This window comes from Oreochromis niloticus, unplaced genomic scaffold, assembly GCF_001858045.2.
Source record: "Oreochromis niloticus isolate F11D_XX unplaced genomic scaffold, O_niloticus_UMD_NMBU tig00008673_pilon, whole genome shotgun sequence".
Taxonomy (NCBI): domain Eukaryota; kingdom Metazoa; phylum Chordata; class Actinopteri; order Cichliformes; family Cichlidae; genus Oreochromis; species Oreochromis niloticus.
The window spans coordinates 15,593-32,648 of record NW_020329352.1 but is presented as its reverse complement, the minus strand read 5'-3'; the positions used below and the strand labels follow the sequence as shown (position 1 = coordinate 32,648).

At 43.7% G+C, this 17,056-nt stretch overlaps 1 protein-coding gene across 1 annotated transcript; it reads right to left on the bottom strand.

The window, feature by feature from the left end:
• Positions 1-12,573: 12,573 nt before the first annotated feature.
• Positions 12,574-16,536, bottom strand: LOC109197839 (tonsoku-like protein). The gene is made up of 5 exons (XM_019353616.1): positions 16,507-16,536; positions 16,224-16,275; positions 13,649-13,696; positions 13,446-13,545; positions 12,574-12,902 (listed from the first exon to the last, which is right to left on the bottom strand). Exons 2-5 carry the CDS (start codon positions 16,248-16,250, stop codon positions 12,706-12,708), a joined length of 372 nt encoding a protein of 123 aa, XP_019209161.1. The 5' UTR covers positions 16,251-16,275; positions 16,507-16,536; the 3' UTR covers positions 12,574-12,705.
• Positions 16,537-17,056: the final 520 nt, after the last annotated feature.

Here is a 17,056-nt window from a genome sequence, read left to right as displayed (position 1 = left end):
AGCCTGTCCTCCCTCACTCTAGTTAAATCCTCTTCAGGAATTTAGGTGTCACCTTTGACTCCAGTTTCACATTGGATGGGCATGTGAAATCTCTGGTTCGGTCTTGTTTTATCATTCAAGAAATGTGCTAGGCTAGCCCGAATTTATCTCGATCTGAACTGGAGATTGCTATACATGCATTTATCTCGTCACGCTGGATTATTGCAATTCGCTGTTTATGTGTCTTAGCAAAGGTTCTCTGGTCGTCTGCAGGTTGTGCAAACGCTGCAGCTAGGCTTTTGACAAATCCTCCAAGTACTCACATGTGACACCGTGTTATCTCATTACACTGGTTCCTGTTAAATTTAGAGTCGATTTTAAGATCCTGGTCTGACCTACAGAGCTGTGCATGGACTGGCACTGCCTACATCTTGATCTGCTACAGCCTATGTCCCAGCAGGTCTTTGAGGTCATCTGATCTGGCTACTGCTATAAAAAAATACTAAGAGGAGGACTAAGGTGATAGAGCTTTGCCACTGTGGCCCCTAGACTGTGGAACTCTCCCCCCAAGCATTAAGAACTGTGGACTCAGTAGCTGTTTTTAAAACACAACTCAAAACTCACCTTTTAAACTGCTTTGGTTAATTTTTGCCTGTTTTATTTAGTCTTTTTAAATCTTTTTATGACTTGTAATTATGTGCAGCACTTGTGATTCTGTCTTGAAGGTGCTATATAAATAAACTTATTTATTTATTATTTATTTATTAAACAGACCAATTGCGACACAAAACCTCTCGCACACTAACACAAACTCTTATACAGATACAGAGCTTTACATGTATAAATAAGGCAGACAAAAATGCATAAACACAAGCTATCAACAGATTGTTGGTGGACAGCATGTCACTTATTTGGTTTATCTTGTTCTTTTTGGTGTAGCCTCACTAAACAAATGTTTATAAAATGACCACTTTATTATGAACACTGGCTCAAAACCACCGTCAGTGATAAAGAGTAGACATCAGAAGCAAGTTCTGCGACATCATCACACCTCCCACCCTCAAGTGGAGGTGGCGGAGAGGAGGCACTTGGATTTCGGTCGAGAAGTGTCCGTGTGACTGAGTCCTGTCCCAGCTCTGCTTCAAGGTCTGTCGTCCAGCTTGTTGAGGCCTGAGAGCAAAGACGGATATCCTGGACCAGCTCTGACAAACTGTCCAGGTCTTCACTCTCCCAGGGGCCAGAGACCTGACAACCTGCAGGTTAAGCAACAAAGAGACATTTTATTCATATCCATAATTTCCATTTTCCCCCTATAAAATTTGACATCCAATGTAGCCTATTAGCTAGCATCCAGTAACGTTTTCTGCTCCATAAAAGGGAAAATTAATTCACAACTAATCGGTTTTGTTTTTGGTTTTTATCTTTAAACCACACTTCTATATTGTAATGTCTGTGTGTGTACTCATCAAGCAACACCTCTGTGCATACATACTAAATGTTCAAACTTAGAAATGGTCAAAAGGAAACAGACGCACAGCAAGACACAAACTGTTGCCAGTACAACTTTGCACAGGTGATAAAAACATCAAATATCATCAAATTGTGAATTAGTGTGAAACGGTGAATCTAAGAATAGGCTCCCAAACAGTCATATCCAGAACAAATTACTTTTAACACATCAATGAGTAAGCAGGCATAGGATTGGACAGCCTGGTTCTATCACAAGGCCATAATATATTTGCCACCGCTGAGTTACAGTAAAGGTAGGGGCGATAGGCAAGACTTACCTTTACTAGCACTGATGGTTTGGAGCACCATCTCAGCAGCGCCACGGTCGTGCAGCCGAGCCTGCTGATACAACAGCTTCTGCTTCTCCATCTCTTTTCCTTTGTTAGAAAGTGACACTATCATTGCAGACCATCTAAAAATGAAACTGCTAAAACTTGAGGAGACTAGTGGAAGATTCAAGACCGATTGATCACCTACTTCAAAACTCTTCACTTCTCCATCGTCATCCTCTTCATCATGGCAACTCTGAAGGAAGGAGAAAGGTGAAAAAAGCATACAAACTACAGACTGATTACTTCGGATAGATATAGCCACATCAGCGACGGGAAGTTCCAAAGCACTGAGGCATCAAACTGAGTATTTTCGTGTCACCATCTTTGTTTTTTAAACCAGATGTTACGAATGATGGGAGGGCCGGTATCTGCTGCTTTGTGCAAGATGAACAAGATGAAACTTGCCAGAGTTCTACAAAATGACCTGCAGAAGGCCCATCCATCCATCTCCCCAAGCAGAGAAGCCCAGACCTCCCTCTCCCCAGCCACCTCCTCCAGCTTGTCCGGGGAAACACCAAGGCGTTCCCAGGCCAGCCGAGAGATATAATCTCTCCAGCGTGTCCTGGTCTGCCCCGGGCCATCTCCCGGTGGGACATGCCCGGAAAACCTCACCCAGGAGGCGCCCAGGGACATCCTTGTCAGATGCCCGAACCACCTCAACTGGCTCCTTTCGATGTGGAGGAGCAGCGGCTCCACTCTGGGCCCTCCCGAATGGCTGAACTTCTCAGCCTATCTCTAAGGAGAGGCCAGCCACCCTTCAGAGGAAGCTCATTTCCGCCGCTTGTATCACAATCTCGTTCTTTCGGTCACTACCCACAGCTCGTGACTATAGGTGAGGTAGATCGAACGGTAAATTAAGGGCCACTGACATGAATGTCTCTGATCAACAATCAACAAACGACTTTATGATGGTGGCCTGGGACAGAGCTTCCTCTTGTCAACCCTCTGCTGACTGCCCAGCACCGTCTGGCATTTGCCGTAGAATACCAGAATGGTCCACCACTGGTGCCCTGTGCTTTTCACAGATGATAGCAGGTTCACCCTGAGCACATGTGACAGATGTGAAAGGGTCTAGAGAAGCTGTGGAGAACATTATGCCGCCTGTAACATCGTTCAGTATGACTGGTCTGGGGAGGCATATCCATGGACAGACGCACAAACCTCTAACAGACTAGGTAATGGCACCCTGACTCCCATTAAGTAATGGATGAAATCCTTGGACTCACATCAGACCCTATGGTGATGCATTGATCCTGGGTTCCTCCTGGTGCCTGACAATGCCTGGCCTCATGTGGCTCGAGTATGCATGTAGTTCCTTCGGAATGACAATGCCTGATACCACTAACTGCCCCCCATGCTCGGCTGACATAGATCCAATAAAACACCTCAACTTTTCCAGAAGTTCGGTGATACCCTGGTCCGGATCTGCAGGAGATCCCCAGGACACCATCCGTCTTCTCATTAGGAGCATGTCTGTCAGATCTTTCTGTCTGTCAGATCCATGCACACTTTGCCTGGCAAAGTGTGCAGTGAGATTGAGTCTCACATGCTTTAATTTTTATTCGATGTGTAGGTGTTCACCACAAACAGTTTTTTATTTTTATTTTGGGGAACTTGGTTGATCCTAAAGCTAAACACACATTCTTTGTGTTATATATATGTCATGATCCAGGTCAGTGTTCAGTGGTTTTCTGTCCTGGCCTTGCGCTCTGCATCTGCCTTTGGGGTGGAGCCCTGGTTCAACACCTACACTTCTCCACGCGTTTTCCATCTGTGGCATTCAGCAAGACAGTATTTAAAACCGTGTTGCCATCAGTTCTTCACCAGTTCGTTTCTTTGTTCATGCCAAGTACTTGATCTCTTTTGTGCCTTTAGCAATCTCGTCAAGTCACCACTTACTCCTTCCTCTGGACGCTGGTCCCACAGTCAAATCCCAGCTTCATTCTGCAACTTGCTTCTCTCGACTTAATTACTCACTGCTCTCACCTGCCTGTCCTCCTGCTGCTGCTTCCTCTGCATTACTAGATACAAGGCTGGAACCCAACTCACTCACTCAACACTCAGAGGGCTACCCGCCTCCAGAGCCACTGCAAGACTCCTCGTCAGAGATTCCCTGCCACGTATCATGTCTCACCATAGTTTATTCTGTGATTTCAATAAAATTGTGAAATCTTATTTCGCTCTGTATTGTGTCTGCACTTATGTTCACTCCCACGTACTGCTCTCCCGGCCTTGACAGCATGAAGTGTCTGAAGAAATATACCCAGCAGACCCAATTCGGAGTGCAATCACTAAGCAGTGATATATAACAGTGTCCTAAACCAACAACAACTCTACCATCCAGAAGACTAGTTACTAGTGCAGCTGCTAGTGCTACTGTTAACAGTGCAGCTGCTAACATTTGTTAATTTGCCACAGTTTGGTGCATCTGTTTTTAATTTCTTTTCCCTCTCTTAGCTTTCAGGCCACACTAAACTATTCTACACTGAAGGTAGGGAGGTGCCAGTTGCAATAAGTGATTTGATTAGGCAGTACAGCGCCCTGCAAGTAATCCATCAGCCCAAAAGCATCATCCCTGGTCGATGACATAAACAGCACGCAGAACAATAACAGGTTTTTTTACCGTCTATGCTAAGCCAGCTATGTGAGTTTCAATTCAAAAGTGTTAGTGTTGGTACTCAGCAACAGATACCTTAGCCATGATGTCTGCGTAGGCCATGTAGAGATGATCCTCATCCAGTTTACTGCAAAAACAAACACATTCACCAAAGTTAGCACAATTATAGCTGTATTAAGGAAAATAATTTTGGTGCACCACTGACTGAAATGACATCTTCTCATTTAACAGTTTTCATTATTGATGAATATTTACATGTTTATATTCAGATTCTTAAAATAGCCGCCCTTGCTTTGATTACTGCTTTGCACACTCTTGGCATCTCTCTCCATGAGCTTCATGAGGTGGTCACCTGAAATGGTTTCCAAAAGTCTTGAAGGAGTTCCCAGAGATGCTGAGCACTTGTTGGTCCTTTGCCTTCCTCTGTGCTCCATCTCATCCCAAACCATCTCCATTGGGTTTAGGTCAGGTGACTGTGGAGGCCAGGCCTCCATCACTCTCCTTCTTGGTCAAACAGCCCTCGCACAGCCTGGAGGTGTGTTTGGGCTCATTGTACTGTTGGAAAATAAATGACGGTCCAACTAAACACAAACTGGATGAGATGGCATGTCGCTGCAGGATGCTGTGGCAGCCATGCTGGTTCAGTGTGCCTTCAATTTGAAAAAATCCCAGCAATGGTGTCACCACCAAAGCACTCCCACACCATCACACCTCCTCCTCCATGCTTCACAGTGGGAACCGTGCATGTGGAGACCATCCGTTCACCTTTTCTGCGTCACACAAAGACACGGTGGGTGGAATCAAAGATCTCAGATTTGGACTCATCAGACCACAGCACAGATTCCACTGGTCTAATGTCCACTCCTTGTGTTTCTTGGCCCAAACAAATCTCTTCTGCTTGTTGCTTTTCCTTAGTCGTGGTTTCTTAGCAGCTATTTGACCATAAAGGCCTGATTCACACACTCTGAACAGTTGATGTAGAGATGTGTCTGCTACTGGAGCTCTGTGTGGCATCTATCTGGGCTCTAATCTGAGCTGCTGTTAACTTGCGATTTCTGAGCCTCGGGACTCGGATGAATGTATCCTCAGCAGCAGAGGTGACTCTTGGTCTTCCTTTCCTGGGCGGTCCAGTTTTGTCATAGCGTTTTTTCCTGACTGCACTTGGGGACACATTCAGAGTTTTAGCAATTTCCCAGACTGACTGATGGGCTGTCATTTCTCTTTACTTACCTCATTGGTTGTTGCCATATATAAATTAATACAGTTGTCAAACAGGGCTGTCAGCTGTGTACCAACCTGACTTCTGCACAACACACCTGATGGTCCCAACCCCATTAAGAAGGCAGAAACTCCACAAATGAACCCTGACAGGCACACCTGTGAAATGAAACCATTTCAGGTGACTACATCACGAAGCTCCTTGAGATAGATGTGCTTGAAGCTGTTGTCCTGTGAGCTGCCTATCACACAAGCTGTTAACTCTCAGAACCTTGTCCTGTGATTCAGTCGTGTCTTTGGGTCTGCAGACCTCTTCCTGTCACAGTTTGTTTCTCAGTGCGTTGATGGTGAAGGAAACTGTACTCACTGACACTTTGACTTTCTTTGTCAGGACAGACCTACATTTTAAGTGTTATGATGGTCTCTCTCTCTTCCACTGTTAATGGTCTTTTTCTCACCATTTTTGTAGCAACACACTACTTACTGCAGTACAGTACTGTTCAGCTGATGCTCACAAGGGTATGGCACCAACACTGCTTTATGCAGACAGAGGGGGTTGGAATTAATCCAAGTTGGAACACCTGTAGGAATTAGTAGCAGCAGCTTTCAAGGCTTGATCAACCTTCACTGCTGCAGAACAGCTTTGAATTGTTAACCCATGTTGTGTCCCTGAAAAAGGCCTTTTGGTATAATTCTGAAATGTACATTATTTTTCAGTTTGGGTAACCTAACCTCTGGCAGCTCACCACTTACCTTTGTACCATTTCAAGCTATTCATTGGACTTTAACGACATGAACTGCAACAAATAACTGGAAAAATAGGGACTTTTAACAGGTAGTGTGTAAAATACACACCATTTTTCTGTTAGGGCTGTTCTGCTGAACAGCTGGATGAGCTGATGCAGGGGATCTATGTGTTTGTGTTTCTGCCCCTCCTCTTCCTCAGATGGCTCCTGTTCACCTGGTTTCTGAAATCAACACACATTCACAAAGTGCTAAAACTCTGCTATACACTGAAGAAATTAACACATAATTTGCCTTCAAAACAAGCAAAAATTCCAGAGTAGTCAGAAGAATTCCACTCGTTTGTTTTTTTTAAATGAAATGAACTTACAGCGAGGTCTTCTATGAGTTTATCTTCAAAGTAGTGCTCCTCTGTCTCCATCCAGGACTTTTCATAGCCCTGCAGGAACAAGTTTACAGCCCGGTGCCTAGTATGAGAGAGATACATGGATGACTAATAACTGTTTATCTACCCATCTTCTGCTGCTTATAAAGGGCTGCACTGTAGGTGCAACATATCCACAACCTTTCCTCACTAGCCCGAGTGTGGCTGTAGATGAGGGTGGGAAAATAATAAAGTGCAGAATTTTAAATATTTCTTCTTCATTTTACATGTGTGTGTGTTTGAGAACATACCTTGGCAAGTTATAGAGTGGTGCCATCCTGAAGCAAGCGACGACATCTCTCTTCCTCTGTTTTGAAAGCAGTTTGTGCCACACAGCCTTCTTACTGCGCTGAGGATGCTCCACCTGAAGACACAAACTGAACCACTCAGTATACTAGATATTTAGTTGGTGTACCTTACCATCTGGAAGCCATATTATCCTGGAGAAGTATGTGGTCAGCTTTAATGAAGACCAATCAGCTAGTTTAAGAGGACCGTGGGGTACCTTAAAGCTATACTCTCTACGTTGGCACAAAAATGCGCAAAATCAACTCAACTTGAATATATAGACCTGCTCCAGGTGGAGAGGACATGACCAATATCCAGGATTCTCTCCACAGTCTTCTCTGGTCAGTAGTATCCTCATAGTGGTTTGGGAGGTCTCTGTACAGAGCCATCTGCCAACGAATTGCTGGGTCCTCTGACTTTGTAAGACACACAGAGGAAATGCATGACTCTATTGGCCCATTCACAAGGTTAAGCACCTTTGTGAATATATAAATATATAGTACCAACCAACATCTACCAACTGGTTTACATCTGTCTCGACTTTAACAAAACAAAGCCAAAACACAGAAACACCACATGTAAAGCTCATGATTCAGTAGCTTGTATAACTACCTTGCTGGCAATAACTTGAATTGGTTGTTTTTTTGTATGACTTCGTAAGTCTTTAAAATCATTGTGGCAGAATTTGGCCCACCCTTGTTTATAACGTTGCTTCAGTTGATTTAGGTTTGAAGCCATTCATTTACGCACAGCACTCTTAAGGTCCTGCTACTTTCAGTATTTCAGTCACTCTATAACTTCAGATTCAGTTCTTTCTCCTGCTGGTGTGTTTGGATCATTGTCCTGTTTCCTGACCCAGTGTGGGTGAAGCTTTAGCTGTCAAGTAGATGGCTTCACATATGACTCTGGAATATACAGTGTATCAAAAATAAATCATACACTTTCAAAAGGCTGTATTTTAAGCTTACACTAAATTTAAAATACATGGCTGAATATAAAGTTTTACATACAAAATGTTCAATGTTTATGAATAATCAATGAAATACGTCATCCCATAGTTCACTGTAGTCACTGCAGCCACTGCTGTTGTAATGCAATTGTTCCGGGTGAATGGCTGCAGAATGAAAGCACTTTGAAATCGAATGATTCTTTTTGATACAGCCTGTACTCTCCCGTACAGACGAGTTTAGTGATGTTAGTGGGATAGGGGCTATGTGGAGTGATAGAGTTCCTTCAATCACTTGTTGACAGATTGAATTTCCTATTCTATATCTTTCGGATAACCTATGATATCACTGTGAAGTAGCCTTATTTATCTTATGGACATAAAGGTTCATCAGTTCGTTTAGGTCCTCTTACTCTAGATTTGTGTGAAATTTAAACTGAATCTGAGTACTTGACTCTAAATTTTGCGAGTTTGCCCACCGACCATCAAAATCGAATCACTTCATCCTTGTGCCAGATTTGAAGAATTTCTCTTAAACCAGTCCTTTGACATTACTTTCACAAGAATAAGATAAACTGACAACAACCTGACACCATGGCAAATCTAAGCCCAGAGGCATAATGTGTAAGTATACTTTAAGTAACTTGTGTCCTTTTCTTACCTTTCCTTGTAAATGTAGGTTGTTCCTGATGACCTCTCGAACTTCGTCCTCTGTGTCTTTCTGCAAAAGAATTATTAACTTCGATCAAACAACAGGTATTCTGTGACCTACAAAATCCTATCAAAGATGTCATGAGCAAAAATATTTATTCAGTAATTAGTAATGAAAATTTTACAAAGCTAAGGCAGAGTTATTTTGCTGTTACTAAAGGTTACCTCAGGAATACCAATACTGCAAATAATTGATTGTTATTGTCATACACCTCACCCCAACCAGTCATGGTAGATTTTTAAAAACAAATAGACATGTAAACATTATATCAAGCAAATATAGAATAGAATAGAACAGAATAGCTTTTTATTGTCACTGTTACAAGAACAGTGAAGGCAGTTTGGCATCTCTCCGTGTGTGTAGAGTACACAATAGCGAATGTATTTACACAATAACAGACAAATTTACATTTACACAAGAAAAGATATGGTTGGTGCACCAGTTATTGGTCGTGTCCAAATTCATGGGCTGCATCCTCCTGAGGACCCGGCCTGAGCGGTCTACGTGGGCCGGGTCCTCAGAAGGTCGGGTAGGCCGGAAGTAAATGGCTGGGGAAATTGGACGGTCTAGCCTTCTGGTTAGCGTCACCGCTGTCTCGGTGGAGTTGAATAAACTCGGCCGCCTGCTCCTTGCTATCTAAATTATAACAGGACGCTGGCGTAAACTGTCGACCATCTCACACTTTTGTTTAATTGGTTTTCTGTTTGACGTTTGTCAGCTGTGAGAAACCAAGGAGGAACCCACCCGGGGGATTAATAAAGTTTTATTTTATCTAATCTAATCACTTTAATCTCAGCCAAACCGATTTACTGACGAACAAATAAAACACTGAAAAAAGCCAAACAATATCATTTCTAGCTTGTCTAAGTGACTTACGTTTAACCAGAGTAGCGAAAGTCCGCGGTGATCTGAAAATGACGTGCCGGGAGTTGTGCCGTTCTCGGCGGCTTCAGTGGCCCTGGAGCTCCCGGCTAGCTATCGAGCTAAAAAAAAAAAAAAAAAAAAAAAGAAGAAGATAAATATACCAGAATTGCGCCCATTCCATTGGCCGCCCTCGTGGCTCATGGGAAAGTGACAGGCCCTATGGCGGAGATTGAAGACAGGGGGCAGTGGTTCGAATCCCATGCGGACCATTTGTTGGGGATACATACCAAACAAACATAATAGTCCCTGGCTCTGAAATTCACCTGCTACGCTTGCTTAGAAGCCTACAGGCGAGCCTATAGACGGGCTCTCTCTGCCTTTTTACCGCTGTCCCAAAATCCCTCAACTTTTACCTCAATATTGCTTCTTAGCCTTGCTACCCACCGCCAAACACGCCAGGCATTGTCGCTTTCTCAATCTCTTCTTCACGTCTGAACAAACGCTCAATTTTGCCTTCATTAACACAAATTATACATCAAAACGTAGGTATTTTTCTTGCCTTTCACAAAATGCCACCGTCATTATCGCAGGAGTTGCCGTTTTCTCGCAAATGGCCTCCAAGCAACACAAAGTCAGAAACGTCCCCATTTAAAGTCTATGGAGACTTCAGTGAAATGACAGCTGGAATTCTGTAACGGAGGCGTTTTCAACTCCTCATATCTCCTAGATGTATTTTCCTTATAGACCTGGAATCGCCTTGATTTTTTTTTCTTTTTTTAATTAAAGCCTGCTGATTGTTACAGTGAAGGAATGATGTTGACAGGCCGTGTATTTTTGGTGTTACAGAACATTTTTGTAATCCTATAATATATTATAGGGCAGGCTGAACGCGCTTTGGGAGCGGGAGACCCGGGTTGAAAACTAGCCAGTGGCAGTATCGATTATCTTTCCCTAATTCACTTATAATTACAAATTGTCAACACTTGAACATTCCCACGTGTGTTCTGATCAAAACAGTGCAAGAATGAGCTCTTTAGCTTTTGATTTACAACTTATCCACATTTCTTTGCGGACAATCCTGCATGTCACAAATAAATGACACAAAGCTCATCTGTGGCTGTGCACCATTCGTGGTGCGTTGGCTCCCTCTACTGGTACGCGCCTCATTCAAATGTCGCCGCACATTTAAAATTGCAGGGTGTCTTTACACTGTCATAGCTCCTAGATAGATTTCTTCAGAGACCTGAAAATCGCTGTGATTATTCACCATAGCCTGCTGATTCTTACAGTGAAGAACAATGTCAACGTATAGCATCGTTGGTTACTTTAATTGTGTTTGTGTTTTTTTAAATCAAATCCTACAAAATATAATAAGCAACTTATGGCAGCTCTAGATAAACATGGCATTTACGATAAGTTTCAGTCCGGTTTTCGTCAGTTTCATTCCACGGAGACAGCTCTTCTTAGGGTCTCAAGTGATATCTGATGGATAATGATGCAGGAAAATGCTCTGTTCTACTCATGTTGGACCTCACATCAGCTTTCGACACAGCTGACCATCACATCCTCATTGAAAGGCTGAAAAATGGGTTGGTGTATCTGGAACTGCATTAGAGTGGTTCTCCTCTTATCTCCATCACCGATCCTTTTCTGTGGCAGTCTCCGATTTTAGGTCATCCTCTACCTCCCTTACTTATGGTGTCCCTCAAGGGTCAGTTTTGGGGCCTTTATTGTTTTTAATTTATCTTCTTCCCCTCCAGCATATAATGGGCTCTTTTGAGGACATTCTTATCATTGTTATGCTGATGATATTCAGTTGTACATTTCTTTTATGCCCGAGGATTTATCTAAGCTTCAGCGTCTGAATGATTGCTTAGATTTGATCAAACGTAGGACGGCTGCAAATTTCCTCCAGCTCAACGAGGGGAAACCAAAGTCCTCGTATGCGCCCCTGATAGATTCCTATCGCAGATAGTGAAAGCCTTGGTCCTCCCTCACTCTATGTTAAATCCTCTGTCAGGAATTTAGGTGTCACCTTTGACTCCAGTTTCACATTGGATGGGCATGTGAAATCTCTGGTTCGGTCTTGTTTTTATCATTCAAGAAATGTGGCTAGGCTAAGCCCGAATTTATCTCGATCTGAACTGGAGATTGCTATACATGCATTTATCTCGTCACGCTTGGATTATTGCAATTCGCTGTTTATGTGTCTTAGCAAAGGTTCTCTGGATCGTCTGCAGGTTGTGCAAAACGCTGCAGCTAGGCTTTTGACAAAATCCTCCAAGTACTCACATGTGACACCGTTGTTATCTCAGTTACACTGGCTTCCTGTTAAATTTAGAGTCGATTTTAAGATCCTGGTCTTGACCTACAGAGCTGTGCATGGACTGGCACCTGCCTACATCTTTGATCTGCTACAGCCTTATGTCCCCAGCAGGTCTTTGAGGTCATCTGATCTGGGCTTACTTGCTATAAAAAAAATACTAAGAGGAGGACTAAGGGTGATAGAGCTTTTGCCACTGTGGCCCCTAGACTGTGGAACTCTCTCCCCCAAGCATTAAGAACTGTGGACTCAGTAGCTGTTTTTAAAACACAACTCAAAACTCACCTTTTTAAAACTGCTTTTGGTTAATTTTTTGCCTGTTTTATTTAGTCTTTTAAATCTTTTATGACTTGTAATTTTATGTGCAGCACTTTGTGATTCTGTCTTGAAAGGTGCTATATAAATGAAACTTTATTTATTTATTATTTATTTATTAAAACAGGACCAATTGCGACACAAAACCTCTCGCACACTAACACAAACTCTTTATACAGATACAGAGCTTTACATGTATAAATAAGGCAGACAAAAATGCATAAAACACAAGCTATCAACAGATTGTTGGTGGACAGCATGTCACTTTATTTTGGTTTTATAGCCAAACTTGTTTCTTTTGGTGTAGCCTCACTAAACAAAATGTTTATAAAAATGACCACTTTTATTATGAACACTGGCTCAAAATCCACCGTCAGTGATAAAGAGTAGACATCAGAAGCAAAGTTCTGCCGACATCATCACACCTCCCACCCTCAAGTGGAGGTGGCGGAGAGGAGGCACTTGGAGTTTCGGTCGAGAAAGTGTCCGTGTGACTGAGTCCTGTCCCAGCTCTGCTTCAAGGTCTGTCGGTCCAGCTTGTTGAGGGCCTGAGAGCAAAGACGGATATCCTGGACCAGCTCTGACAAACTGTCCAGGTCTTCACTCTCCCAGGGGCCAGAGACCTGACACCCTGCAGGTTAAGCAACAAAGAGACATTTTATTTCATATCCATAATTTCCATTTTTCCCCCTATAAATATTTGACATCCAAATGTAGCCTATTAGCTAGCATCCAGTAACGTTTTCTGCTCCATAAAAGGGAAAATTAATTCACAACTAATCGGTTTTTGTTTTTGTTTTTTTATCTTTAAACCACACTTCTATATTGTAATGTCTGTGTGTGTACTCATCAAGCAACACCTCTGTGCATACATACTAAATGTTCAAACTTAGAAATGTGTCAAAAGGAAACAGACGCACAGCAAGACACAAACTGTTGCCAAGTACAACTTTGCACAGGTGATAAAAACATCAAATATCATCAAATTGTGAATTAGTGTGAAACGGTGAATCTAAGAATAGGCTCCCAAACAGTCATATCCAGAACAAATTACTTTAACACATCAATGAGTAAGCAGGCATAGGGATTGGACAGCCTGGTTCTATCACAAGGGCCATAATATATTGCCACCGCTGAGTTACAGTAAAGAGTAGGGGCGATAGGCAAGACTTACCTTTACTAGCACTGATGGTTTGGAGCACCATCTCAGCAGCGCCACGGTCGTGCAGCCGAGCCTGCTGATACAACAGCTTCTGCTTCTCCATCTCTTTTTCCTTTGTTAGAAAGGTGACACATATCATTGCAGACCATCTAAAAATGAAACTGCTAAAAACTTGAGGAGACTAGTGGAAGATTCAAGACCGATTGATCACCTACTTCAAAACTCTTCACTTCTCCATCGTCATCCTCTTCATCATGGCAACTCTGAAGGAAGGAGAAAGGTGAAAAAAAGCATACAAACTACAGACTGATTACTTCGGATAGATATAGCCACATCAGCGACGGGAAGTTCCAAAGCACTGAGGCATCAAACTGAGTATTTTCGGTGTCACCATCTTTGTTTTTTAAACCAGATGTTACGAATGATGGGAGGGCCGGTATCTGCTGCTTTGTGCAAAGATGAACAAGATGAAACTTGCCAGAGTTCTACAAAATGACCTGCAGAAGGCCCATCCATCCATCTCCCCAAGCAGAGAAGCCCAGACCTCCCTCTCCCCAGCCACCTCCTCCAGCTTGTCCGGGAAACACCAAGGCGTTCCCAGGCCAGCCGAGAGATATAATCTCTCCAGCGTGTCCTGGGTCTGCCCCGGGGCCATCTCCCGGTGGGACATGCCCGGAAAACCTCACCCAGGAGGCGCCCAGGGGACATCCTTGTCAGATGCCCGAACCACCTCAACTGGCTCCTTTCGATGTGGAGGAGCAGCGGCTCACTCTGGGCCCCTCCCGAATGGCTGAACTTCTCAGCCTATCTCTAAGGGAGAGGCCAGCCACCCTTCAGAGGAAGCTCATTTCCGCCGCTTGTATTCACATCTCGTTCTTTCGGTCACTACCCACAGCTCGTGACTATAGGTGAGGGTAGATCGAACGGTAAATTAAGGGCCACTGACATGAATGTCTCTGATCAACAATCAACAAACGACTTTATGATGGTGGCCTGGGGACAGAGCTTCCTCTTGTCAACCCTCTGCTGACTGCCCAGCACCGTCTGGCATTTGCCGTAGAATACCAGAATGGTCCACCACTGGTGCCCTGTGCTTTTCACAGATGATAGCAGGTTCACCCTGAGCACATGTGACAGATGTGAAAGGGTCTAGAGAAGCTGTGGAGAACATTATGCCGCCTGTAACATCGTTCAGTATGACTGGTCTGGGGAGGCATATCCATGGACAGACGCACAAACCTCTAACAGACTAGGTAATGGCACCCTGACTCCCATTAAGTAATGGGATGAAATCCTTGGACTCACATCAGACCCTATGGTGATGCATTGGATCCTGGGTTCCTCCTGGTGCCTGACAATGCCTGGCCTCATGTGGCTCGAGTATGCATGTAGTTCCTTCGGAATGACAATGCCTGATACCACTAACTGCCCCCCATGCTCGGCTGACATAGATCCAATAAAACACCTCAACTTTTCCAGAAGTTCGGTGATACCCTGGTCCGGATCTGGCAGGAGATCCCCAGGACACCATCCGTCTTCTCATTAGGAGCATGTCTGTCAGATCTTTCTGTCTGTCAGATCCATGCACACTTTGCCTGGCAAAGTGTGCAGTGAGATTGAGTCTCACATGCTTTAATTTTTTATTCGATGTGTAGGTGTTCACCACAAACAGTTTTTATTTTTTATTTGGGGAACTTGGTTGATCCTAAAGCTAAACACACCATTCTTTGTGTTTATATATATGTCATGATCCAGGTCAGTGTTCAGTGGTTTTCTGTCCTGGCCTTGCGCTCTGCATCTGCCTTTTGGGGTGGAGCCCTGGTTCAACACCTACACTTCTCCACGCGTTTTCCATCTGTGGCATTCAGCAAGACAGTATTTAAAACCAGTGTTGCCATCAGTTCTTCACCAGTTCGTTTCTTTGTTCATGCCAAGTACTTGATCTCTTTTGTGCCTTTAGCAATCTCGTCAAGTCACCACCTTACTCCTTCCTCTGGACGCTGGTCTCCACAGTCAAATCCCAGCTTCATTCTGCAACTTGCTTCTCTCGACTTAAATTACTCACTGCTCTCACCTGCCTGTCCTCCTGCCTGCTGCTTCCTCTGCATTACTAGAATACAAGGCTGGAACCCAACTCACTCACTCAACACTCAGAGGGCTACCCGCCTCCAGAGCCACCTGCAAGACTCCTCGTCAGAGATTTCCCTGCCACGTATTCATGTCTCACCATAGTTTATTCTGTGATTTCAATAAAACTTGTGAAATCTTATTTCCGCTCTGTATTGTGTCTGCACTTATGTTCACTCCCACGTACTGCTCTCCCGGCCTTGACAGCATGAAGTGTCTGAAGAAATATACCCAGCAGACCCAATTCGGAGTGCAATCACTAAGCAGTGATATATTAACAGTGTCCTAAACCAACAACAACTCTACCATCCAGAAGACTAGTTACTAGTGCAGCTGCTAGTGCTACTGTTAACAGTGCAGCTGCTAACATTTGGTTAATTTGCCACAGTTTGGTGCATCTGTTTTTAATTTCTTTTCCCTCTCTTAGCTTTTCAGGCCACACTAAACTATTCTACACTGAAGGTAGGGAGGTGCCAGTTGCAATAAGTGATTTGATTAGGCAGTACAGCGCCCTGCAAGTAATCCATCAGCCCAAAAGCATCATCCCTGGTCGATGACATAAACAGCACGCAGAACAATAACAGGTTTTTTACCGTCTATGCTAAGCCAGCTATGTGAGTTTCAATTCAAAAGTGTTTAGTGTTGGTACTCAGCAACAGATACCTTAGCCATGATGTCTGCGTAGGCCATGTAGAGATGATCCTCATCCAGTTTACTGCAAAAACAAACACATTCACCAAAGTTAGCACAATTATAGCTGTATTAAGGAAATAATTTTGGTGCACCACTGACTGAAATGACATCTTCTCATTTAACAGTTTTTCATTATTTGATGAATATTTACATGTTTTATATTTCAGATTCTTTAAAATAGCCGCCCTTTGCTTTGATTACTGCTTTGCACACTCTTGGCATTCTCTCTCCATGAGCTTCATGAGGTGGTCACCTGAAATGGTTTTCCAAAAGTCTTGAAGGAGTTCCCAGAGATGCTGAGCACTTGTTGGTCCTTTTGCCTTCCCTCTGTGCTCCATCTCATCCCAAACCATCTCCATTGGGTTTAGGTCAGGTGACTGTGGAGGCCAGGCCTCCATCACTCTCCTTCTTGGTCAAACAGCCCTCGCACAGCCTGGAGGTGTGTTTGGGCTCATTGTACTGTTGGAAAATAAATGACGGTCCAACTAAACACAAACTGGATGAGATGGCATGTCGCTGCAGGATGCTGTGGCAGCCATGCTGGTTCAGTGTGCCTTCAATTTTGAAAAAAATCCCAGCAATGGTGTCACCACCAAAGCACTCCCACACCATCACACCTCCTCCTCCATGCTTCACAGTGGGAACCGTGCATGTGGAGACCATCCGTTCACCTTTTCTGCGTCACACAAAGACACGGTGGGTGGAATCAAAGATCTCAGATTTGGACTCATCAGACCACAGCACAGATTTCCACTGGTCTAATGTCCACTCCTTGTGTTTCTTGGCCCAAACAAATCTCTTCT